General features: G+C 43.3%; 2 protein-coding genes across 3 annotated transcripts in view; one reads left to right on the forward strand and one right to left on the reverse strand.

The window, feature by feature from the left end:
* Positions 1 to 690: 690 nt before the first annotated feature.
* TMEM150B (transmembrane protein 150B) lies at positions 691 to 12,854 on the forward strand (the record flags this gene model as incomplete). The annotated part of the gene is made up of 6 exons (XM_083376095.1): positions 691 to 755; positions 7,134 to 7,193; positions 8,678 to 8,745; positions 9,736 to 9,863; positions 11,652 to 11,829; positions 12,655 to 12,854. 6 exons carry the CDS (start codon positions 691 to 693, stop codon positions 12,852 to 12,854), a joined length of 699 nt encoding a protein of 232 aa, XP_083232221.1.
* A 4,625-nt stretch (positions 12,855 to 17,479) lies between these two features.
* Positions 17,480 to 27,110, reverse strand: part of BRSK1 (BR serine/threonine kinase 1) — a gene marked incomplete at its 5' end in the record, with an annotated part of 70,923 nt that continues 61,292 nt past the window's right edge. Inside the window, 6 exons of one of the 2 annotated variants that reach the window (XM_083376570.1) lie at positions 17,480 to 18,704; positions 20,049 to 20,138; positions 20,745 to 20,925; positions 21,124 to 21,247; positions 21,587 to 21,635; positions 23,625 to 23,832. In XM_083376570.1, coding sequence (XP_083232696.1) covers positions 18,520 to 18,704; positions 20,049 to 20,138; positions 20,745 to 20,925; positions 21,124 to 21,247; positions 21,587 to 21,635; positions 23,625 to 23,832 — 837 coding nt within the window. In that variant the 3' untranslated portion in view covers positions 17,480 to 18,519. Of the gene's footprint in view, positions 18,705 to 20,036; positions 20,139 to 20,744; positions 20,926 to 21,123; positions 21,248 to 21,586; positions 21,636 to 23,624; positions 23,833 to 27,110 lie in introns of both variants that reach the window. The other variant, XM_083376571.1, reaches the window with a different exon arrangement.

The raw sequence follows: 27,110 nt of genomic DNA on the forward strand, positions 1-27,110 counted from the left end.
TCTTTCTTTCTCTGGATTATTCCCACAAAACCAAGCCCAGAACCTCTGGTTCCTTCTGTAACCCTTTGGCTAATATCAAGCGTAATATCCAATTCTCCCGTTATTTGTCCCAAAGCCTCCAACAAGGACACCTCTGCCTGTTGTCTAACAGCATAGTAAACAGGACTGTGCCAGTTCCCCACGTAGTATACCTAGATTTCGGTACAATTTCTCATGGTCCCTAACTATGAGGAAGAAAACCTTTTGCTTTAATTCTTGGCAGGAGCCTAACCTTGCTGATTGGCTGTTGAGCCAGAGGAATGGCCATAAACCTTTATCCATATACTTCTGACTAGCGACTTAAGCCTCCCTGCTTTCGCTCTTTAAATCTTGTGGCATCTACTTGCAAGTCAGAAGCCTTTTGGAGAGGGCTGATGAGGTTTCCTGGACTTAGCAGACTGGAGAAATCACCTTGTCAATGGATTTAGTTAAAGATCCCAGGAAACCTGGCTTGTAATTATTTTGTCTAATGATTATTACCCGGGTCCATAGAATTCAGGAATATGATCTCTGTCCCGGGCTCCTGTCTGGTTGATCCCCTTTTGTTCCCCATCTAATCCTGATTCCTGGAACTTGAGGCCACAGTTAATGGTCTTCTCTTGTTTGTTTTGTTGTTGTTTGTTTGTTTTTGCCTTCAGGTGTACTCTCAGCATGTGGCTTTGGCCTCTGCTTCCTGTGTTCCTGGCTGCAGTCGGCATTTGTGGCTTCTGGGTTGTGTGAGTAATAAATGCATGGTGGGGCAAATAGGTGAGGCTCAGGGCTGGCTGGGGCAGGTATCGGGAACTGAAGCACAAATTAGATCTTGTGTTGGGGACGGGGACAGGAAGCTCAGAGGCAGCAGGAAAGCCCCATTGATTTCCTGGACTCTGAAATGCCTGGTGAGAAAGATTGTGGGGAAAACTGGTTGAAGATACAGTGCCAAGAATGGTCAGAGAAGAGACAGCATAGCCCACAATTGGATAGTGGGTGGGGCAAAAGCTCAAAAGAGATCCTCCTTAACGCTTCTTGGGCTGTAAAAGGGCTGGAGAATTGTAGTTTCTTGCAAGGGCTTGCAAGATTCTATCAAAGTAGCTGTAGAATAAAGTGGAATTAGCTCATCTGGACTGGTTTACTGAGACAGACTCCGTGGCAAAAAGGATTTATAACAATGGGTGGGAATCTTTGTTCTTTCCCGCCAAAGAGATTCTTGTTGAAGACCTGACACATTCCTATAGGAGAAGAGCTTTTGCCTCCCTGAATTGAGGTGTATCCAAGGTATAACTAAATCTGCTAGCTCCCATCCTTTTAACTATTACAGTAGTTTGATCTGCAGCCGTTCTAAGTAAGTTGTCCTGATGACTGCCTTTGTTGAGGGAACAATATGAGGCATAATAAGATGTTGCATAACAAGGTGCATATGTTAACAAAGAAAAGCCAGCATGGCTTCACCCTGGCTTATCCAGTTGTTAATGTTTTAATGGTACAAAAATAGGGTTTTCTTTTAATCGTTAATTAGGCAGTTTGATCATCTTTTGATGATGGTGCGCCAGTTGCGGCCCTATCTGGACCGAGATGCCTTGTGCACAGTCACTCATGCGCTCGTGACCTCCTGGTTAGACTACTGCAACGCTCTCTACATGGGGCTGCCCTTGAGGACCACTCGGAGGCTTCAGCTGGTGCAGAATGCAGCTGCGCGAGTTGTGATGGGGGCTTCCCGATACTCCCATGTAACACCTCTGCTCCGCGAGCTGCATTGGCTTCCGGTTGCCCTCCGGGTGAGATTCAAGGTGCTGGTGATGACCTATAAAGCCCTAAATGGCTTGGGTCCGGGATATCTGAGGGAACACCTGCTGCCGGCATCAAGTTCCCTTCATCCTGTGCACTCCCACAGGGAGGGCCTTCTCAGGGTGCCGCCAGCAAAGGATTGCCGGCAGGCAACACCCAGGGGGAGGGCCTTCTCTGTGGGCGTGCCTGCCCTTTGGAACCAGTTACCCGTAGAGCTCAGGACTGCCCCTGATTTTCGTTCGTTCCGCCGGGACCTGAAAACCTGGCTCTTTGAGCTTTCCGGCCAGGACTGAGAATTTTTAATTTTTAACTTATTGTAATTGGGTTTTTTAAATCAGAGTTATAGGGGTTTTAGATTTTTAATCAAGGATAATTTAATCTATTTTAATTATTAACTTTTTGTATTGTAATGTTGTTTTAATTGCCTTGTGAACCGCCCTGGGTCCTACGGGAGAAGGGCGGTATATAAGTTCAATAAATAATAATAAATAATAATAATCTTTCCACAAAGAATCTTTTTGTTAAAGGGCTCTATAATTGGAGTCAGTTGGCTTACTTTGGTGGAAGTGTACAGTTCTGTGGGAGTTGTTGCATCAGTTTGGCAGTACACTTCCCCTCGCACAGTTATGTCAAACTCGAGGCCCGCAGGCCAGATCCAGCCTGTGATGTGTTTAGATCTGGTCCGCAAGCAGACTACTTGGAGGAGTTGATTGAGTAATTACCTCCTCGCTTCTTCTGGTGTCTTTGTCAGTGGCAGCAGTGCTAGAAGAGGACGGGCAGCGGGAGCCTCTACAACGCATGGAGCTGTGGCAGCGGTAACCGCAGCATGGGTCTATGATGACTTGAGTCAGCTGGGTCAGCCCAGAACAAGTTGCACCAGCTAACTTGATGTGGGGACAACTCGGTGCCCCACAAGCTCCTCACTTCCCCAAACTGTTGTCACCCAAGCGCATACACACACACGCATGTGCGCACACACAGAGCCCCCATTCCAAGTTTGGGAACTTTTAACCACAGAGGAAGAAGAGGACCTTCTCCCCAAGCCCAAGCGTGATTGACAGCTTGCCAGCTCAGAAGTGGATAAAAGTCTTTGAACTTGGAATGGTGCGTGGATGCAGCATGCCAAAGGAGACGTTCTCCCAATCTCAGACATCTGAGCATTGGTGTTTTCCTGTCCAGCGCCCCCTCCTGGCAAAGCAGGAGAGGCAGAGGGCCATGCTATTGTGCGTAGGAGCACGAAGACAAACTTCTGCCTTGACAGATCTCTTGGAGAACAAGAAGAGGAGGCAGGGGAGCAGCGCTCCTTGGTCCTGCATGAGGGAGGCTAGCCCTTTTCGAAAGGGAATCCTTGCTGAGAAGGATGCTTGCTTGTTGGGGCAGCTTTCCCTCATGCAGCTCCCCACCACTCCCCTTTCTCTCCAGAAATCTTTGTAATTCAACCAAGCACTTTGGCGTGCCGCGTGCATGCACACAACGTTCCAAGCTTGGAGACTTTTATCCACATCTCAGCTGGCAAGCTGCCAACCATGCCAGGGCTTGGAGAGAAGGACCTCTCCTTCCTCTGTGGATAAAAGTCCCCAAACGTGGAATGTGGAGTGTGTGTGTGTGCGTGTGTGTGTAACTAGGTAGCTGTGCCTACCTAGGCACAGCTACCCGGCCGTGACCACCCAGCCATGCCCACCTGGCCCTTTGAAGGCAACCATAATGCTGATGCGGCCCTCAATGAAATTGAGTTTGACACCCCTGCTCTAGCACTTTAAAAAAGTTTGCAAAGTTTTAAATCGGGTGAATGGGCTTCAGTCATTAGCAGAGCTACAGCTTGAGCCTCAAATTGTGCTGCCTTTAATAATCCCAGATATTTGAAGTAACAGGATTCACACATTATGCTTGGTCAAAATGTCTTTCATTTAATGTTGGCTGTGTAACAAGTTCTTGTACTTCTTCCTCGCAGCTCATCTGGTAGATTAATATTAACATATGGAGTCCAGATACTCTGAGATATCCATTCTTAGAAATCCCATTATATCTGGAGGGCTTCACATTAGAAAAAGCTGATTTACATTAAAAAATACATATATCTGAGAAACCATTGCTGGGGAAAATGCTGAATGATCTGTCCTGGTATATACAATATACTATTGCATATACAGCCAATCCTCGACTACAGTTCAGCCCCAAATATCTGTTGCTAAGCAAGATAGTTGTTAAGTGCATTTTGCCCCATTTTGCAACTTGTCTTGCCCCAATTGTTAAGTGAATTGCTGCAGTTGTTAAGTTAGTAACACGGTTGTCAATTGAATTTGGCTTCTTCGTGAATTTTGCTTGTCAGGAGGTTACAAAAGATGATCACATAAACCCCCCCGGCACACTGCAACCATCATAAATATGAACCAGTTGCCAAGAGTCCAAATTTTGATCATGTGACCATGGAATGCTGAAAGGGTTGTGTGAAAAACGGACATTCATAAGTCACTTTTTTCAATGCCGTTGTAACTTCAAATAGTCACTAAACAAATAGTTGTAAGTCGATGACTAACTGTAGTTCAAAACAGATGAGGAAAAGGGCTTTGGATTTCATTCAAATAGAGAATTTCTCTAGTACTGTATTCATCAGGGCCTGGCCTTATTTTGCATGAGTGTGAAAAAAGGTGCTGGTGTTTTAAGAGTCATGCTAACTTTAATGGTGGGGCAAAGTTTCATGTGGAACAAGCTGCTCTGTTCACACACACAGTCCAAAAAAAAAAAAACACTATTAAGGTGTGCACTGGTCTAATGCACATTATGTTCCAGTAACATGTACTGGGAGAGGCTTCCGGTTTTCCACGCCAGCCGGCATGGACATCTGGAGGATAGCTCTCGTCTTCCATGTCCAGTTTCGCCTTGCTGGGGGGGTTCTAAAAGGGCTGAAGAGTCACCCTGGAGGGGTGACCAGACAGAAGGAGCTTTTGCAGAAACGTGGGGGAGCTGCAACCCCCCCCATTAGTGCCTGCATTCCCTTCATACCGGCGGACGAAAGACTGGCCATAGTAATATGGCCAGTTACTAGGCTGCAGACAGGCGAAGTCAAACATTAAAGCAGCATGGAAGAGACGGTGGTAAGATTCCTTTCTTATACCTTAATCTTCTTCTTTTCACCTAAATAAGTTGCTAAGTACCGTCCCCCCTGTGGAGAGGGAGGGGGAAATTTAACCCTCCCTTCAAACAACGACAAGCAAGCTCAGGGGTGTTTTTTTTTCTTTAAACATTGAAAAAAGAAACGGACTAAACAAAAAGAACTTTTAAAGTGCTTGGGGGACACCCAGTGGCTAAACCTGAACTTGCAATCTGATTTTCTTTTTCTTTTTTTAAAAAAAAAATTAAGAAAACATTTAAGAAAAATAAGATAAGATTAACCTTGAACACCAGATGTAAAACTCCACCATGGAAGAGTTTCAAAAACAAATCTATGCTACATGGGAAATATCCTACCAAACTTATCAGTTCCTTTCTGCAGCTGGTGATGAAATAAGAGCTTTTGGAAAAGAAATAGAAAGTATCTCGAAGAAACAAACTCAAATTGTGACTACAGCTAATATTTTATCGGGACAGAACTTAACAGAAGAATCAAATACATTGGCAGAAGAATTAACTACTCAACAAACACAGATTTTTGAAGACAAAAATGAGAAACAGTTGGAACAAAATTTGTTCAGCCCAGCGCAACTATATCAAGAGGCGAAAATAATGAGAAAATCTGGTGTTGTTAACAGACCCCTCAATCCTTCAAAAACGGAGACTAGAGGGCGACTTAAATATGATACAATACAAAAATGCTTTGATGACCTTGAGGCAAAGAAGCAAAAAATGACAAGGCAAAGGAAGAAAGCAAGAATAAGATTGAAGAAATATGGACATATTTAAGAGGCCTGAAAAAGATAACACCAAAATAGATAGGACTGTACTTGGATTATGAGAGATTGCTTTGATGAGTAGATAAAAATATTGACTAATTAAAAAAACAAAAATAAAATGCAGATGTATGAATACTAACATTGAAATACTGAACTCTTTAAATGAAATGGATTAAGATGTATATACGTTAAGAATGATACAATGTAATTAATATACTTGGATGTAGTAACATGAAAGTACGTGTTAAATGTTGAAACGGAGAAATTTTGGTTAATTTTCAATATGTGGAAATTATAAATGAGAAATAAGAATATTATATTGTCCTCCTCCTCTTCCTCCTCCCTGCAATTGGTATTCTAATGACTACCATTCTCATATTGTACTACTAACTTGTCGATATGAAAATGAGATAAATAAGAAGTGTATTTACATTACTAGGTATTGGAGAAAACTGTGTAAAGGGAAAGGAGGTTATTTACAAATATGAAAATGAGAAACTTTAAACGTTTAATCTTAATATTAATGTAAAATTAAAACTGGAAAAATATATAAGGTGTTTTGATATCTTAAAAATGGAATGTTGAAATATAAAATATACTAAGGCAGACATGTCAAACACAAGGCCCGGGGGCCGGATCCGGCCCGTGAAGTGGTTTCATGTGGCCCCCGAAGCCATCCTGGAAACAGTGAGGGAACGGCCCCCGCTGCCTTGGCCCTGGCCCAGAGACCCTCCTTCTGCCAGAGACCCTCAGATCTGTCCCACTCCTGCCCAGGCCCCCATAGGCACCCTTGATGCGAACGATGTAGAGCTGGCCACGCCCACCCAGTAGGCCATACGCACTCTAGCCACGCCCACCCAGTAGGCCACGCCCACCCTGGCCATACCCACCCGGCCCCTTGAGGGCAACCGCAATGCTGATGCGGCCCTCAGTGAAATTGAGTTTGACATCCCTGTACTAAGGTATTGATAAATGTTTAAGAAAACTATTAAATGACTGATGGATAGCAATGAGAAGTATGTTAATTTAGGTAAGAGATAATATGTATTAAAAGAAATAAGAGAGAGGGAATATTAGTTACAACAACTTGGAGATCTGTAATAATATGTATTTGCCTGAAATGGAACTATTGTAACCTAGAGACCACGTTGCTTTTTAAAGATATTATTGTAATAGTGGGAAATTAATAAAAAAAACAAATGATAAAAAAGACATGTACTGGGAGAAGATGGCAGCCATGGCATCACAATGAAACTCTGCCTACTTTAGTAAGTGCATGTTGAGGATAACGGCCTTCCATGGGGATGTCACACCCATCGCTTGCATATTTTGACACTCCCATGGATGGGCCTGCAATACAGTGTCTAAGTTAACTAGGAATAACAAACTCAGCTTCAATGAGACTGTTCTAGTTGTCTCACCAGGTTCCCATTTCTCCAGATTTGCCATGGCAGTTACAAACGGCTCCGTCAACATCACAGAAGCATTTCCATATATCAGGTATGGAATTTTTTTTTCAAAATTCAGGTATTTTGGCGGGAAAACTTACCTCACCAACCCACAAATCATGTTCCATTCTAATCCTCCCCCCAATTCGGAAAGGCCAGGTTATCCCTGGTAAAGATGAAGGACCTTTTTTTGTAGTTGCCCCGATTTTATAGAACACCCTCTCCAAGTTGTTTGCCTGCTTATAATTTTTGCTTCTTATGATTTAGGATAGTCTTTCCCAACCTTAGCAATTTCTGGTATGAATTTCAACTCCCCAAATTCTCCTCAGTGGCTATGCTGGCTGTGGAATTCTGGGAGTTGAAGTCCACATACCTGGAAATTGCCATGACTGGGATAGCTGTCCTAAATCAAAAGGGGCAAAACGGTAAGCAAGGAAAAACTGTGGATTTAGGATAAGGTGGACCGATGGTTAAGAAGATTTTAGGTAAGGTGGAAGAAGGTTTCACCTCCCAACAACAAACAAAACAGGGCGTCCTTGAGTTATGGCCATACTTGGGATCAAAATTTCCATTGCTAAGCAAGGTGTCCTGACCTAGGGGATTCTGTGATGGTCATAAGTTGACGACTGGCCATAAGTCCCTTTTTCAGTGCTGTTGTAACTTCAAACAGTCATGGAACAAATAGTTGTAAGTCAAGGACTACCTCTACTTTATTGTTATAAATATGTTGGGGGGGAATCACACGTGCCAGTTGAGTTATGGCATGCATGTTAATCACCTTGCTCATCCAAATTTGCTTAAGAATCTGGCAAACCTAGTCTAAATGTAATTGACTTTTACACTTACATTTGATCTTGGGAAAATTGCAGAGATGAAGTAGAAAATATCAACCCTTCAAAAGATGCAGGAGGGAGGGTAAACAGGGCCATCGGATAAAAGGGGGCATTCATCATGTATAGCCTAAGCTAGGGGTCTCCAAACTTGGCAAGTTTAAGACTTGTGGACTTCAACTCCCAGAATTCCACGCTAGCTGGGGAATTCTGGGAGTTGAAGTCCACAAAGTCTTAAATTTGCCAAGTTTGGAGACCCCTAGCCCAAGCAAAGCTTGATTTAAAAAAAAAAAAACAACCCAACCCAATCCTTGACTTGTCTAGTATGTATTTGGGTGAAGGAATGTTCTCTGGGTAAAAGAAAGTTGACACAGTCTATAGCTTCGGCTAGGGGTCTCCAAACTTGGCAAGTTTAAGACTTGTGGACTTCAACTCCCAGAATTCCACGCTAGGTGGGGAATTCTGGGAGTTGAAGTCCACAAAGAGTTGATCAAATCAAAGAGCAAATCAAGCTTTGCTGCAGGAGTAAGCTAATGAGAATTATAACCTTATGCAACCTATAACCACCAGCCCGTGGAAAGGCAGTTTTTGGTCTCTTTGAATATGATATCTTGGGATGGGAACTTCTGAAGCAACGAGTAAAATAGCTGCAGCTTCTAAAATTGCATCTAGTTATGTGAAATTTCCTCATTTCCTCATTTGTCAGCACGTGCGGTGCTTATCCACCCCAGAGTTGTGTGTTTGGACAAATTCTTAATCTTGGAGCCTTTTTAGGTAAGGTTTTTCTCTCCATCTATTCCCCATCCTATAAATGTTACAAGACCATGTAGTTAATAGCTTAATGCAGTGATGGCGAACCTTTTAGAGACCGAGTGCCCAAACTGCAACCCAAAACCCACTTATGTATCTTTGGGTGCCGGGTGGCCATGGCCCATTGGGTGGGTGTGGCCCATTGGGTGGGCGTGGTAACAGCAGACTGGGTGGAACTAAAAGGTTCAATCAATCAATTCCAACTTTGCGAGATCTTTCCCCCCCCCACCCCGAGAAGTTGAAATTGATTGATTGATTGCATTTTTTTTTCACACGGCGGTGGAGGCCTAAAGCGAAAAGGTTTTATAAAACCCAGCTGAAGGCCTAGGACTGGGGTGACACCACACATGCCCACAGAGCGGGCTCTGTGTGCCACCTGTGGCACGCGTGCCATAGGTTCGCCACCACAGGCTTAATGCATCAATCCATTAGATAAGCAGGCTCAATGTGCCCTCTCTTACAACGGACACGCCTGAATTTGGGGATCCTGATGAACCATCACCCCTTTCAGAAGAAAGCATGGTGACTTGTTAAAACTGTTTTTCGTCATATCAATTCTTTCTGTAGAGAGCTCGTTTTCCAAAAGAAACACTCAAGGATTTTACAATACTGAAGGTGTTGCACAGTCCTCAGGCTTCACACAGTTATGGCTTAGCATGTTGGGTGAATCCAGACATTGCGGTTGATAAATGTAATGCTCTTTAGTTCAGTTGATTGTAGCATTCTTTTAGTTGGGCCAATGTTTTCAATTAAGTGTTAACACTAGGAGAATTTATACCTTTAGTGAAAGGCAGCAGAGGGAGGGATACAGGGAGGGAGGGAGGTATGCCGACCTACGCAAAGAGCAGCAGATTCTTTTGGGGATGTGTTTAACAACAGTGGATCAGCATATTAAGCTATAAATCTATCTGACCCCCCAAAAATAATAGAAATTTATCCCACTGTTATTTTCAGGTGTGGTGATTTGCTTTCTAAAGTACCAACAAGTCCGAGATTATGGCTGTCACTCCTGTCTGAATTTAGTTGGACTTATTTTAGGTCTACTTTGCGCCTTTGGTGCATCATTAGTGGGGAATTTCCAGGTAAGCTACCACTGAGATATAGAAAAGACCAGAGCACGGGGAACAGAAAGCCAGGGAATCCCCATAGACGGGAATCTAGACAGAATCTCCATAGACAGAAAGTCAGCATTCTTCTACACTGCCACACAGTTTCAATCCTCAACCTAAAAAAAAACCCCTCCACTCTTTGAAGCCGATCTATATTGATTCCCACTCCCCACAGCTTAATTCAAAGCTCTGGAAACCATCTGACTGGTTGGAGAGCAGAAGAAAAAGCATCAGCTAGCATCCCATTTGGAATCATCCCAATTTCCATTTGGAATCATCCCAATACTTGGGATAGGGGTTGACAAGTTATAGGTCAGGGGACTTCAAACTTGGCAACTTTAAAACTTGTGGACTTCAACTCTCAGAATTCCTCAGCCAGCCACGGCTGGCTGAGGAATTCTGGGAGTTGGAAGTCCATAAGTGTTAAAGTTGCCAAGTTTGAACACCCCTGTTATATGTAGTCCTTGGCTTATGACCACAGTTGGGACCAGAATTTCCATTGCTAAGCAAGTGAAGTGAGTTGTGGTTGATTTCATGATTTGTTTGTTTTTTTTTTTTTGCCACAGCTGTGAAGTGAATTGCTGCAGTTGTTAAGTGAACCATATGTTTATTAAGTCAATCCGGTTTGCCCCATTGATTTTGCTTGTCAGAAGCCAGCTGGGAAGGTTGCAGATAGAGATCACATGACCATGGGACCCTGTAATCCTTGTAAATACATGCCAGTTGCCAAATGCCCAAATTTTGATCAGGTGACTGTGGGGATGGTGCAATGGTTGCAAATGTGAGGATTAGTTGTAAGTCACTTTTTCCAGTGTTGTAATTTCAAACAGTCGCTAAATGAATGGCTATAAGTCGAGGACTTCTGGTACAACAGCACCATTCTCCTGCCCAGTGCCAGAGGTCAGTACTCAGAAGAGAGCAAATTATTTTTATTTAATTGATGCATTATTATTATTTTTTATCCCACCTTTATTTTATCCAGGTCAAGATACACAGTGATTCCTTGTCCTATTCCCATGATGACAATGCCATGAGGTGACTTGGACTGAGAGAGTGTGATTGGCCCAAAGTCAGCCAACTTTCCCACCTAAGAAGAACTCATAATCTCCTCACTTTTAATCCAGCTCTTTAATCACTGCACCAAATGGGTTCTCATTACTGAGATCTTTTCATTTAAATTAGCACGAAAAGCTATTGGAAGTTCTTCTCTCTGGGACAATTCTAGCCTCTTGAAGCTGGGAAGCTGCACTTTTTTCCAACGTTCTTGACTTACCACAGTCCGTTCGGTGACTGTTCAAAGTTACAGCGGCCCTGGAAAAAGTGACATATGACCATTTTTCACACTTAGGACTGTCGCAGCACCCCCATGGTCCATATGATCCATTTGGATGCTTGGCGACTACCTCATATTTATGACCGTTGCAGTGTCCCGGGATGTGTGTGTGTCATGTGATTACCTTTTGCGATCTTTTGGCAAGCAAAGTCAAGGAGGAAGCCAGATTCACTTATAAACCATATTACTAATTTAACAACTGCCGTGATTCACTTAACAACTGGCAAGAAAGGTTGTAAAATGGGGCAAAACTCACTTAACAGATGTCTCGTTTAACCACAGAAATTGTAGGCTCAATTGTGATGGTAAGCCGAGGACTACCTGTATTTGATTGCACAATCTATATAAATAATTATGTTCTACCTATTATGTTCTTCCTCTGTATTTAAGGACACGGAATGACCCTTCTGTCTTTCCCTCTTTTTCAGCAATATAACCAACTGGAAGTCCATGTGACGGGCGCCTTCTTGGCTTTTGTGATTGGCATCCTTTACTTCTGGATCCAGGCTTTTCTGACCAACCAAGTGAAACCAAGACATGGAGGGATCTGGATCGGACCACTCCGATTCTTTCTTAGCTTTTGTGGCTCTGCCTTGTTTATTTCCAGTATCCTGAATAAGAGATCGGCACAGCTGGAGCATGGGGTGGGTGGGCGGGTGGGGAGGAATTTCAGTTCCGGAATAGGGGTGTGCAGAAAGAGATGGCAGAAGTGGAGCTAGCAATCTTTAGGGTTGAAGGGGCAGGAGAAGTAGAATCCTTGTTACTATTGCCCTAACATTCATTTGGAAGAGGCATGAGCCTCATGAGATTTTCTCTGAAGATGTTTTAGGGAGCGTTGCAGGATCAACGCACCCTTAAAAGTCTTCAGATCCTTAGGGAATGTCCCAAAGGTGCTCTTTTCAAAAGGCAATTGGACTTTCTTTGTTTTTCCTTTGAAGACATTACGCTTCTCATTCGAGAAGCTTGTTCACTTCTGTCATCATAGAACAGCCCTCTCTCAACAGAGGGGGAAGGATACGACATCATCTATCTCCAGCCTACAACACAGTCCTTTCAGCAGCTCCAAGAAGGCTCCATAGCCGTTTGCACCACTCAGTTGATCTTCAAGACACAGATAAACTTCCAAGTGGCATCAATGACTCTCCAAAAGTATGCAAATGACCAGCTGTCTGCAAGGAGTGTAAATCCTTCCATTCCCCACCATCCAGTCAGAGCTGAAGGAAGCTTCTTGGATGAGAAGCAAAAAGTTTTCAAAGAAACAACAAGAAAGGTCCACTTGCTTGTTGAAAAAAAGCACCTTTGGGACAACCGTCCTCCTCCACTTCCCATCAAACTGAAGCCATCCCTGGAATGTATCTCGCCCTCTCCAACTCTGTTGTGAATTTGGCTCCACTAGCTGGAAATTATGATGCCTTGACTTTTCAACTTCAGCGGTTGCTCTTTTTTCCTTGCAACTGCACTCTGAGGCGGCCTACTGTGAATGGGCCATGGCCATGGCCCTCTTCCTGCTGTTTGGCCTTTTTGCGGTGGATTTCCAGCACATCGGCGGCTGCTCAGTCCACGTACGGCACCGGCGTGCAGATGACAACTCCCAGAACATGCAGACATCGGCGCAGACTCTTTCGCTCTGATTCTTCTCGTTCCACAGAAGAAGGTGGTTTCTCAATGAACCTCTCCATGCACCAGGCCTGCTTTTCTGGTGGGAAACGCTGCCTCAGGTCCTCAGCATTTGGCTGTGAGGAAAAGAAAGCCTAAAACATTGTCTGACCTATCATTTTCTCATTTGAAAAGTCTTCTTATCTGGCCGTCCTTATTTTGGATCCATATAATTCTGTGGTAGAGGAGAAATATCCTAAGTGTCCTTCAGCCATTTTCTTCTGACAGGGAAGTTAGCCCCAGTGTTTTTCACTGGAAGATCTGCTTGTCATCTTCTGTGTTTGTTCTTTGCAAACTACTTCCCAATTTTGGCCAGCTTACCTGCCCGAACCAGCTGAATGGAAGAATCCGTTACAAATTGAAAAGTGACGAGGCCTTTTTTTTTAACCTCCTAGTAGGAGTATTGACTTCCTAATATAGATGAAAATGAATAGTTTTCCTCCTCTTCACTCTTCTTTGCCAGCAGAGCCACATGGAGAAGAACAAAGGAAGAAAACAAAGCAGCACAGCCATTTTGCACAGTAGATCTTGCTACCTCAAAACTGACTAAAACCACACGTACTTACATTCTAAAACCGGTTTAAACAATCAGAATGGTTATATCTACATATGCATGAATTGTTTCTTTCGGACTTGCAAGATAACAACACTCTCCAACTTCTTAAAATGTGTATATCTGATTTATAGTTAGAGTTATGCTCATCAGAGTGAATCCAGTTTCTTTATCTCTTTTGGAAATGAACAAATTTGGGTGTCCTTCCTCTCATCAAAAAAGAACTTGCTTTTCCTAATATTTAATGAAGGTGCGTTATCCCATTAGAGGGCCAGATCTGAAAATCGAAAACTGCCCTCTTTCTTTTATGTTTTCTTAAAACTTTGCCTAAATTATACTCTACCATAAGAGTGGGGGGGAATGCTTCTATCTTCCTCCCTGACAACTTGTATTTTAACTGCTGTTATTTATAACTTTTCCTGGCCCAATTTCAGTCCTTTTGTGATGGAAAATTAATAAATATAAAGTTTTTGGTTCCTATCTTGTTCAGAGAAGAATGTTTCCTCTTTTTTTTTCTTAGATCATAGCAGGTCTGGTGCATTTGCATGCAGTGTTAATATTATATTGAATATTTTTAACTATGTAGAAAATAGAAAGATTTGGAGATGAACCAACGGAAGATTGACAAGTGTTCAAAGATCACAATACATTTTTAGCTAAAGTGGGGAAAACTCCCAGACAGTGAGTTTTCTGCAAGTGTGAAAATGAATTCTGGCAATCAAAGGATAATGAATAGTTCCATGTTTCTCTGGAGACGGGACGGTAAATAGAATTAACCATTCTTAAATCAAAGCATGCTGGGAATGTTTTAAAAAGCATGGTGCTCTCTAAATGGACTGTCCCTCAAACAATGCCATCTGCGGACACATTCTAACACGGGTGGACAACTATAGCAATTTTACAACCTATGGATTCAGTTCCCCGAATTCCTAAGCCAGCTCTTCCTTGTTAACAATGGAATTTTTCTTGTTAATAATGGAATTCATAAATGTGGTATTTTGCGGGTAACCTGTCATTTTTAGCCTCATTTTTTTGATTGTATATGGCACTCTGCAGCCCCTTTCACAGCTATAACCTTCGCTTGAATCATTGCGTTGTCTTTAACCCTACTTGTGCCACAAATGTATAAACTATCTACTACTTTTCAACACCGATTCTAAAGGTGCAATCCTTTATAACACATAGTCCAATCATCCAGTCTTGCTTTCCATTGTCCACTTTTATACACATACCCCATCTTTCTTCCTTCCTGGCAAACACCTAAATCTATCCTTAAATCCCTGAAGGTATGGTTATTGGTTTCATCTGCACAGATAGTCCTCGATTTACAATCATTCATTTAATGACTTTTCGAAGTTAAATGGTGCTGAAAAAAAGTGCCCTATGATGGTTTTCACACTTAAGACCGTTGCAGCATTCCCATGGTCATGTGATCAGAATTTGGATGCTTGGTGACTAGCTCATATTTATGATGGTTGCATTGTCCCAGGATTGTGTGATCACCTTCTGTGACCTTCTGACAAGCAAAGTCAATGGGGAAGCCAGATTCACTTTATAATCATGTTACTAACTAGGCAATGATAATAATAATAATAATAAGTTGGAAGGGACCTTGGAGGTCATCTAGTCCAACCCCCTGCTCAGGCAGGAAACCCTATACCATTTCAGTGATTCATTTAAGAACTGTGGCAAGAAAGATCGTAAAATTGGGCAAAACCCACTTAACAATTGTCTCGCTTAGCAACAGAAATGTTGGGCTCAATTGTGGTCAAAAGTTGAGGACTACCTGCACAGGCAGTCTTCATTTAATGACAGGTCACTTAAAGACCGTTTGAAGTTACAATGGACCACCCCCAGTTACTTACAACCCATCCTTAAGTTACAACTAACGTATACACACACCCTCCTCCCTGTGGCCACATGATCACATTTCTTGGCAGCTTGGCAACTGAGTTGCCTTTACGATTGGTTGCAGGGTCCCACAGTCATATGACTCCAACTTGCTAATTTTTTGCTAGCTTCTGACCGAAAAAAAGTCCATTCAGGAGAATCAGTTTGCTTAATGACCACATGATTTGCTTGTAAAAACAGTCATAAATATAAAGTCACTCGGTGACCCACTTAACAACTGCAACAACTTAAAACAAATGTTGGGTTCAATTATGGTCATTAAGTAAGGACTACCTGTACATTTAATATCCTGGTTTGTCTAAAACTCAACTCAGGTGCCCCTCTGATTTGCGTAGCACCATCTCTTGATGACCATACCTTGAAAACCTGAAATAATTGCAGGTTTTTCTTACAATGATGGGTGCGTGAGCTTTTTCTTAGCAAAATGATTACAGAATGTATCTGCATTTATAGCATAGAAATGGTATCGCCCACACTTCCCCAAGATAGCCAGAATCACTTTCCTTGAAGAGAGCTTGTTGACGATTTTATCCATACTCAAGACAGCACCACGTAGCTCTCAGCAGCAAAGGAATTTGAGGGATTGTATATATATATATATATATATATTTTCTGAGCAATATTTAGATCCCCTCCCAGAGATGACAAAACGTTGGAAGGTTGGACTGTCAGAGGGAAGAGGAGATGGGTATGTGTGTGCATTTTCATGTGTGTGCCTGTGTGTGTGTATACACACAATAAGAACGGATTGACAAAAGAGATGGACAGACCCAGCTAGGAAATGGGGCAGAAGGGATGCAGATCACATCTGATTCTCTCCAGTTCATGCGCACTCCCACATGCACCTTACCCCACATCTTGTGCTTCCCCTCCCAGCCGAAAGAATCCGCTCAGATAGGATGGGAAGGAGGAAAAAGAAACAGGACTGATTTTGGAGACTTCCCACAACCCACCCTACCTCGAGGCCCCAAGCTGAAGGATCAAGGATGAATATCTTGCTGCCCATTGATTTATCAAACCCTAGGATTTTTTTATTTTATTTTTTTACTCCCATCTCTCCATCCCAGTTACTAATTTCTGTGAAGCTTGCCCCTCAGCCAAGTGTTGAGGTGGCAGGTCCTAATGTTGTTCAATGCCCCCTTGTTCAAAAGTTGACAATGCTGAGGCGGCAAGTCCTAACCCTGGTGTCCCCAAACTCCTCTGCCTTCCAGGGGCATCCTGGGGAAGGGAAAGGCTTGTCAAAATTAAAAGAAAAAAAAGTCAAAATAGCAACTGCAACCATGTAATCCAAATTTGTCTCTATTTTATGAGACCTCCCCCCCCAATTCCTGCTACCTTCAATCAATAAGACAGTACTCTCCACTCACCACTGAGGATTTTCTTCTCTCTCTCTCTCTCTCTCTCTCTCTCTCTCTCTCTCTCTCTCTCTCTCTCTCTCTCTCTCACACACACACACACACACACACACACAGACACACCTACACAGGACTGCCTTGGGTGTGTGGGACCGGGCCCTTTGCAAAAAGGACAGAGGCCTTGGGGAAGGATCCGTATATAGCCTGTTTAAGAGTTAAAGAATTCTGTCAGGGCTGCTAAAATTACATGAGACAGAGCCAATGAGAAGCTGAGACCAGTCATTCAATTCGTTGAGATTTTGCCAGCCAGCAGAGATTATAGAAATGCTTTTTAAAAAAAACCCTAATTTTGGCAGTAAAAGGACACAGGCAAAAACAGAATAGGGTGGGATGTTATGAAATATACTCATGTTTCTTTTATAAATTCAGGGAGAGCTGGGGAAAAAAATCCTCTCTTAAAATAGCCGTTTGCCCTTAATGCAGAGACAATTTAAAATCTGCCAGTGCCCTCCTTAAAGAGCTGTGATACGAAGCAGGAGAAGTGCACAATAAAAACCAAATCTGAACGTTCCCCAAATCCATTTAATCGGAATAAAGAGCATTCACATCAGTTCAGAACCCAAGTTGGAGTAAGAATGGAGAATATAACTACACTGCGCTACAATTGTTTTGCAAACTCAGATGGCTCGTATTTAATGCTATTGACTATTCCTGGCCATGCACAGGTTATATTTGCTGATTTTCCAAAAAAAAAAATTGCGATTTGAAACTGTACTGTATTTATTCTTGAAGCTTTAGGTAGTTTTTGGCATTTGGCATTTTTATTTACTTACTTACTTTTCCCGTTTCCCTTTTGAGCAAATTTTCAAAATGCCAGCTGCCAGTAAAATAACTATAGTATAAGCACAACGTAGTCTGGATTTCTGGATCCTGAATTTCTAATTTGATTCCACATTTCACATTTAGATTTGGCTTGTTGCTGTTGTTTTTAAATATAGATTTAGGGGAGAATTTTTCAAAAGTTTGTCTTGTAACAAAATGTTTATTAGAATTCTGGTAAATATTTTCACCCCAACTTATGAAAATGTTTTTAAAACATTGACCGGTTACATAAAATGAAAAAGAAAAAGAAAAAGAAAAGAAATCAAAAAGAAGAAAAAGAAACAGGAATGGAGTAATTTCTCTCCTACACAGGACATCTTCCTACTAGCTCTGTCTCACAATTTTAGCTTAATGCCACCATGATACTGTAAATACTACAGAAGAAAAAAGCGGGGAGGGGTGGGTGGAGAAAAAATAAGTCTCAAGGCAAGAAAGTGAGAAGGTAGCCTGAAAGGGTTCAAGAAAATAAAGACCCCCACCGTCCCACTAAAGGAATCAGATTAAATCCCTCACCCCCACCGGCTCCTGCCCGGTTTCTCTCCTTGTGTGTGTGTGTCTTCCGTTTTTCCCCCCCGTTTAGTCCATGGTCTTTGTTTCCGGTTGCGTCTTGTGTATTCCCGCCCACCTCGTGTTCTCCTGTGGATTTGTTCTGTTTTCTGTTCTTCGTTAGCTATTTACAAGTTCACAGTATGGGCCTCTCCCAACATGGCCGCTTTCTGCCCCAGGGTGAGGTGGGGGTCATTAAATCTGGACCAATCTCCATCTTCCCACCCTGTCCCTTGCGTCCCTGGTGGGCCTTGACCCATCCATGGGGCTGGTTGGCTCCTCCTGTCCATTAGGGGTGGCTTTAGCTATTTCCAGGGGGCTGGAGGTGGCTTCTTTCACCTGCTTTCCCTCCCCCCCCCCAGCCACCCACGTGCTGCTCTCCCGCTCCATCTGTCATGGCTGCTGTGGGGACGGAGTCTGTGGTTGCTGCACTTGAGTCCCATTAGAGGAGACGAGCTTCTTGTCCTTGGAGCCATGTCGATGTTGTTCGGTCGGGATGTCTGATTCAGAGCGGCGAGACGGCTGGCAGCTGCGGGTTGGGGTGCCTGGGAAACGGAGCTGCTGCCCATTCTTTTCGTCTAAATGTTGGAGGAAGATCAAAGATTAGGATAATTTCACCACCAAGCATCCCCTCGTAACACCAACTGTCCAGAAATGGGCCTCGTCTTCTTTCTTGTCCTCTACTGACATCCCAAGACAGCTGATTTCAAACTGGTACCTACGTCCATTTCTTAAAGGAAAAACTCACTTGCAGAGTCCAAATATATTGTGGCTGAAAACATTCCAGGACCAGAGAGTAGAGGCAGAAGATGCTGGATCAGAAAAAGATCAGTTCAGCATCCCAATAGCCAAAGAAATCAACTGGAAATCTCTTCTACAGGGAGATTCTGAAGGCAACCAGTCTTCCCTATTTTGCTTCCCCACCAGGTGTTTCCAAAAGTCTTTTGGATCTGGAGGCTTCACACAGCTGTCATAAATAGCAGCTATATTAACATCCACTGGTAGACTGGTGAAGTGAAGTGAAGTGAAGTGAAGCAATACTGTATGGACACACATACACATACGTACAAGCAAAAGCAAAGATAACCCAGGAAAACTGTTAAAGCAGCTGCAGTGAGCTTTCCAGATGAATCAGGAGCTTCAACACTTCAGAGAGGAGTGCTCCATTTGCCCCAACCCAATTATTTATTTATTTATTTATTTATTTATTTATTTATTTATTTATTTATTTATTAGTTGAATTTATATACCGCCCTATTCCCGAAGGACTCAGGGCGGTTCACCGGGCAGTTAAAACAGTACAAAAAAGAGAATAAAATGGAATTAAATTAGTACAAGCCCACAATTAATAATAACAATAAAAATTAAAATTTTAAAATTAATTTAATATAATTTAATATGATTTAATTAAAATACTAAAAATTTAAAATCCCTCAGTCCAGGCCAGACAATTCAAACAACCAGGTTTTTAAGTCCCGGCGAAACGAGCGAAGGTCGGGGGCAGTCTGAAGCTCCATCGGCAGTTTGTTCCAAAGGGCGGGCGCACTCACAGAGAACTCCCTCCCCCTGGGAATCACCCGCCGGCAATCTCTAACCGGCGGAACCCTAAGGAGGCCCTCCCTGTGGGAGCGCACAGGACAATGGGAAGCTGATGCTGGTAGCAGGTGCTCCCTAAGGTAATCCGGACCCATGCCATTTAGGGCTTTATAGGTCATCACCAGCACCTTGAATCTCACCCGGAGAGCAACTGGAAGCCAATGCAGCTCGCAGAGAAGAGGTGTTACATGAGAGTATCGGGACACTCCCATTACTTTTGAATCCTCTGCGCAGTCTTAGAAATCCACCTCGCTCTTGTGCAAAACAAGCAGGAAGAGTCAAGTTATTTGTATGAATCCAAAACAATGATGTACAGTAACACCTACCTGCAAGGGCTTGCACAGAAGGCTGGTCATGTGTGCTGAGTAGTTGTGCCTGAATCGTTTCCACAACCCGCTTAAACCGACGGCTGGGACCTAGAGAGGCAGAAGCAGGAGCAGAAATGGAACAGATTCCAGAAAACAGGGTCTCAAAGTAGGATGCCACTCAAGTCCAACGGCGAGAAGAGACTGTTGTCTGTGCTATGTTAATGAGGTCTGGAGACTTGAAAATTGAGATTCTTGCAGAATTGTGTACACTACATATAATCCCTTCAGGATTATGGCTTGCACTACTTTCAGAACAGCCAGGGGGGGGGGAACAAAGCGCCTTCTCAGATGTTAGAAAAGGTGCAATATTTTGCCTCTGGAGGTTACTGCTCGCTTCACACTACTTAATCTCCTCTGTAATGGCTAGAAAACTGTGAACTTTAAATTTAATTTAATTTAATTTAATAATTTGATTTCTATACCGCCCTTCTCCCGAAGGACTCAAAAAAAGCCAAAAAGCACAATGTACACCACACACACACACACACACACACACACACACACACACACCACTCAAAAACATGGAATCTGCTTCTTTTGGCTCTGTTTGCTTTTTAATCGGAACTGGGAAAAGTGAATGTTTGTAAAGTCCAACCAACATTATGGCTCCTAAAGGTGACTCCGAGCGGGAGGGTGGGACTTCTGGCTACTCACCTGAGATGAGGGTAAAGGTCACTGAGTAGATCCCACTGTCCTTGTGTGCCTCTCCCCCCTCGGAGTAGCTGATGTCAACTTGGAACTTGACAGGTTTTTGGAAGACGGAGGGCCCACCCGATGATTTATATTCGGCCCGAAAGCTTGTTTGGGATATAACGCTGTGACTCAGGCTGGGGATCTGTAGGTTAAGTGAAGGTAAGCAATGTTAAGCCATAGACGTCAAATGGAAAAGATCTTCCTTTTAGTGTCCTGTTTACTCTAGCCTGCTCCACCCTTCTGCCCTCAGTATCAACAAGACCTCATCCTGCCAGCCAGCTCCATTTAATTTTTCAGAATCAATCCCAGCCCTCGCCTTCTCTTCCAGTTGAGCCCTTACTGAGAGGAAGGCGTGTACAATGTCAGCCTTGATGGAACTCAGGGGTTTGTCTTTGATGACCACAAAAATTTGTTCTTCTTTGTCTAAGTTGATAAAATTCCCGAACCAGGATTTCTTGGCAAGCCTGCGAGGGAAGAAAAGCAGAACAAGGAAAACGAGGCAGTTTGGAAAGAAATCTTGGAAGAAGCTTTGCTTGTCTCCACTGAAAGTGCCACAAGTACCCAGGAGGTGACCAAAGTATTTCTCCTACCATACACTGTAAGCTATAAAGACACGCGTTCTTGTGATGTATTGTTGGTATTTTACATTCATGGGAAAGAGGGAGAAATCTGGATTCCTCATATTAAGCACATTAATTCTGGGACAATATAGTCATTTGGAAAAGCATCTGTAAGAACCATGAATGGAAGAAAAAAAAATGACTGAATTCTCTTTCTTCCTGTTGGTGTCTTCTAATACTCACTCAGGGGATGATTCTGGTGTAAGACTAGACATTTCTTCTGGTGTGGGAACTGCAAGGAGAAAAGGAATAAGTGTTAAATGGAAACAACCTGGTTGCATTTCCTCCTAGTTGCAACTTTTCAAAGCAGCTCATTTGCTACCAGATGCCAAGCATGAAAATAGGAAATTGCTTTTATTTTTCCCATCCTTGTTTGAAGAATGATCGACAGAGTAACAGAGTTGGAAGGGATCTTGAAGGTCTTCTAGTCCAACCCACTGCTCAGGCAGGGAACCCTACGCCATTTCAGACAAATGGTTGTCCAATCTCTTCTTAAAAACTTCCAGTGTTGGAGCACCCACAACGTTTGCATCTCGGGTAATCCAGGATATTCCATCTTTGCGTAATCCAGGATATTCCATCTTTGCTTATGGGGGGAGAGGTGTTACCCCCCCCCATTGAAAGGGTGCGCAACTTAGGCGTCCTCCTGGATGCACGACTCAGTTTAGAAGATCATATAGGAGCCGTGGCCAGGGGGGCATTTGCCCAGGTTCGCCTGGTGCGCCAGTTGCGCCCCTCTCTGGACCGAGATGCCCTACGTACGGTCACTCATGCGCTTGTTACCTCCCGTTTAGACTACTGCAATGATCTCTACATGGGACTACCCTTGAAGACCACCCGAAGGCTTCAACTGGTGCAGAATGCGGCTTCGCGGGTTGTGATGGGAGCATCCCGATACTCCCATATTACACCCCTCCAGTGCGAGCTGCATTGGTTACCGGTTGTCCTCCGGGTGAGATTTAAGGTGCTGGTTCTTACCTATAAAGTCCTACATGGCTTAGGTCCGGGATATTCGCAGGACCGTCTGCTGCCAGGAATGACTGCCCATCACCCTGTGCGCTCACACAGGGAGGGCCTTCTCAGGGTGCCATCGGCCAGACAATGTCGACTGGCGACTCCCAGGGGGAGGGCCTTCTCTGTGGGGGCACCTGCCCTTTGGAATCAACTCCCCTTGGAGCTCCGGATGGCCCCAGATCTCTGTTCCTTTCATCGCGACCTTAAAACATGGCTTTTTCAACAGGCCGACCTGGACTGATGGAAGGGAGGTTTTCTTAATTTTGTTTTATTGTGTTTTTAATCGGACTATTTATGGGATAATTTGATTTAATACCTTTTAATGTTTGTATTTTGTGTTTTTATTGTTCTTAGCCGCCCTGAGTCCTTTGGGAGATAGGGCGGCATACAAATCCCATAAATAAAATAAACTTCTGGAGGCAAGTCATTCCACTGATTAATTGTTCTGTCAGGAAATTTCTTCTCAGTTCTAAGTTGGTCCTCTCCTTGATTAGTTTCCAGACATCCACATATTCCAGACATAAAAAGCTCCCAGGTTCTTTTAAAAGCATTTCCAGGTAGTCCTGGGAAGACTGTCTAACTAACTAATACAAAATCAGATATCGATATATTACAACTCTCTGCATCCCACTGGCCAGGACATCTCAGAACTTAGTTCAGCATCATCTGTTGAGACACCAAAGTTTTTCATCTCTTCTATAAATAGTCCTTGAGCAAAATGAATTATTATCCATTTTGGCTAAAGACCGTGCCCAGGTGCCACTTCCTAACTTTAAAACATTGCGTTCCTTCATTGAACACATTCTTTATACATATTTTAGGCAGTCCTCATTCAAACTCGACTTCTGCACTCCTGATTGCACTCCTGGCTTTCTTCTTCACTATCTACGCAGCTATGCTTCTCACCTTTGGGCGTTTTAAGAGGTGTGGGCTTCAACTCCCAGAGTTGCCCCCGCTAGCATGAAGTCCACACCTCTTAAAATGCTCAAAGCTGAGAACCACCGGTCTACAACCATGCTCCGTTCCAATGCAGCTCTCTCTCTTTATCCTCCAGCACTTCCCCAGATAGAATGGGCTGTTTTGGCTTGTCTTAGGCAAGCTGAGAAGTTATGCTTCATTATAATTGACATTTACCATAACTATATGCTGACTGTAATTAAACGTGCCTTGCACGCCTATAATCTCAAGGAAAGTACAATATACTCACCTTGCAGTTTCCGACGATGGAAGCGTGGGGAACCAAGGAAGCTGTTCTTGATAGAGTTCAAGCGAGTTTTCCATGCCACGCCGGCCACACCAGGACTGCTGGGGGGCGTCCCACAGGGAGTGCCGCTGGGGCTCTCTTTAGGCGTGTGCACAGGAGTGCCGAGCGGAGTGGGGAGGGGGCTTCCCCGAGGGGAGGGGTGGGGAGTGACCTGCAGCACAGATTTGGGTGGGGGTTTAGTAGAGGGGAAAAAGCAATGGGGAGAGGAGGGTGGGTGAGGGGGTGGAGAGTTGGGAGGCAGAGGGAAGGGGGTGGAACATCGACTCTGGAGGGCCCCCTCCCTTGCTGGGCTGCCCTTGGCAGGAAGCGTCTGAGTCTTCACAGGGGCAGGGGGAGGTGATGGGAGAGAGAAGCTGAAGATGGGGCTCTGGGTGTGGGAAGAAATGGGAGGGGAGAAAGGTGAGGAGGGGAGAGCCGTGAGATGGGAGTGAGCAATGGCAGGTGACAATCTCATAGTCTACTCCCAAACAGAGTTTCACAACATGGCCCAGATTTTGAGCTTCCCCTACTGTCGCTTGGACACATTACTCTTTTTTTTTAAGGAATCAGCTTGCTTCAAGCTCTTTGTTCACCTACTCTGTCTTGTCTACATGTCTTCATCCGGTTCAGTCATGCTGTGGCAAGGGCAACATCCGTGATTCCCCCTCAGAACTATATATAATTGCCCCCCTGAAGTAGATCTAGACTTTGCCACTTCATTTTTTTTTCCTATATCACTTGTTTCCCAAACTGAGTTTGCCTTTCAACGAGACCAACTTTCTGAAACCTCTCCCAATTGGCCATTTTCCCTATGGAACGGCTACTGTCAACTCTAAACTTTTCCCCCAGATAAATCTGAAAACTCAAACTGTTGCCGTATAAAGAAACGCTACCACCTTTAGGGGTTTCTCTGTTTGGTCTTTTCTGTGTGGTTTTATTATATGGCAGGCAGAAATTTGCTGGGACCTCAACTGCCAGAGATACATTATGCTGGTAATAAAAAGGCACCTTTCTAATGTTTAAGTGCAGGATGGGTACCTGACATTTTATGGCATAATTATCTGCCTAAAAAAGGCTGTGTTTTCTACTGCAGAGGTAATCGTGGTTCATTGCTGAATTCTAGCTAGTAATAAAACTAACACTTTGGGTGCTACAAGAGATTACACAAAAGCATGGTTGACCATTGTACAGGTAGTCCTCGACTTATAGCCATTTGTTTAGTGACTGTACAAAGTTCCAATGGCACTAATAAAGGGACCTTCAACCAGTCCCTGAACTTACACTCAACAACCCCAAGGTCATGTGATCAAAATTGGCAACCGGCGTGTATTTACAACAGTTGCAGCATCCCGTCGTTATATGATCACAATTTGTATCCTTCCCAGCTGGCTTCTGACAAGCAAAGTCAGTGGAGGAAGCTGGATTCACTTAATGACTGCATGGTTCATGATTCACTTAACAATAATGGAAGGTCATAAAATTGGGCGCAACTCATGTAACAACCACCTTACTCAGCAACAGAAATTTTGGTCCCAACTGTGGCTATAAGGCAAGGACAATCTGTACGCATGGGTTTGGTTGCTAAATAACAGATATTTGTACATATGCAGACGTAATCCAACATTCCAATGTTATCCTTATCCCAGTTAACACAGGAGGAACACTGCCATTTGTACAGCAGTACCAACGGGGCTGATCTGGATCAGGCTAGATCACAAATCTGCCTGAGTGAAAAAAATCGGGTGACAATGAAGAGGTTCAGGATGTATAACAATCTCAGGAACAACTATCAGTAAGAAGAGAGATCCCAGTTGTGTCTGGAAAGAGTCTGACTCAAAAGAGAAATAATCTGAAACGCCTCTAAATCTACAACAGCAAAGACACATGGAGAGTCAAACGGAGATTCAGAATCCAGTGCAGGGCATGGGGGGGGGGGGGAAGAGGAAAGATTCTGGACTTTTTCTAATATGTTTCTAGCGGACCAGAAGAGCGACAGCCTTAATTAACGTTAAGCAAGACGTATTTCTGGGAGAAGCAGATTGACTCAATGGTATATGTATATAAATCATCATAATTTCCCCTAGTAACATTCCGCTATTTGATTTCCCTGCTACATGGAATCTTGGACTGCTCTATTTTTTTTTTTATTATTATTAGACTTATATACCGCCCTTCTCCCGTAGGACTCAGGGCGGTTCACAAGGTTTTTAAAAAAACAATACAACAAATTACAAAAATTAAAAACAATTAAAATGATTACACTAACCTTGAACTAAAAACCCAATTACAATTAAAATACAGTGAAATCAGTGAAGAACTTGCCTGAGTCTCTTGCCAATACCATCTTGCTTCCCAGACCTTAAGGAATGTTTCAACCTTATTAGCTTATATAATAAGCTTGCCTGTATCCTTAAAAGTTATCTCTCCAGCTTTCTATGTTAGTGTTTCTCAATCTCAGCAACTTTAAGATATGAGGAGTTTATCTCCCAGAATGGGGAGGTGAAGTCCACACATCTTATACTGTATGGTAGCTGCTGAGGTTGACAAATACTGGTCTATAACCCGATCCAAATGAAAGCATCCCTCTATGACCAACAACCCTAATTTACATTTTGGCAATGTTCATGACATTTACCAGCTTGATTTCTGGCAGTTTACAAATGACTTGTCTGCTGATTCTGCTGACTCTGTTATCTGACTGCAACCTTTAGTGGAAAAAGGACCATCTGCCTCCTGTAGTTTCTGCCAATGCTTCAGGTCTCATTGTTTAAACCAGGGGTAGGCAACCTCGGCTCTTTTATGACTCATGGACTTCAACTCCCATGAGTCATAAAAAAGCCAAGGTTGCCTACCCCTGGTTTAAACAGTGCTGTCTGATAGGAACCAGGAAGCAGGGCCTTTCCAGAGAACCCGAAAGCCACTACCTCAATCTCATCTAAGCAAACTTTAAAAACCTGCTGCTTTCTAAAGGCGCACGGAACGCTGTTACCTTCCCACCGTAGTGGTCCCTATTTTTCTACTTGCATTTTTACGTGCTTTCGAGCTGCTAGGTTGGCAGAAGCTGGGACAAGTAACAGGCGCTCATGCGGCACTCGGGATTCGACCCGCCAAACTGCCGACCTTCTGATCGACAAGCTCAGCATCCTAACCCACTGAGCCACCATGTGTGTGTGTGTGTGTGTGTGTGTGTGTGTGTGTGTGTATAAATTATATATACTGCTCAAAAAAATAAAGGGAACACTTAAACAACTCAATGTACTGTATTTAATAGTAGGATGTCTTACCTTGTGTTCCCTTTATTTTTTTGAGCAATATATTAATTTTATATATATATATATATATATATATATATATATATATATATATATATATATGTATGTATGTATGTATGTGTATATATCTATCTCTATCTATCTATCTCTCTATCTATCTCTCTATCTATCTATCTAT

The sequence above is a fragment of the Vipera ursinii genome (assembly GCF_947247035.1).
Source record: "Vipera ursinii genome assembly, chromosome: Z".
NCBI lineage: Eukaryota > Metazoa > Chordata > Lepidosauria > Squamata > Viperidae > Vipera > Vipera ursinii.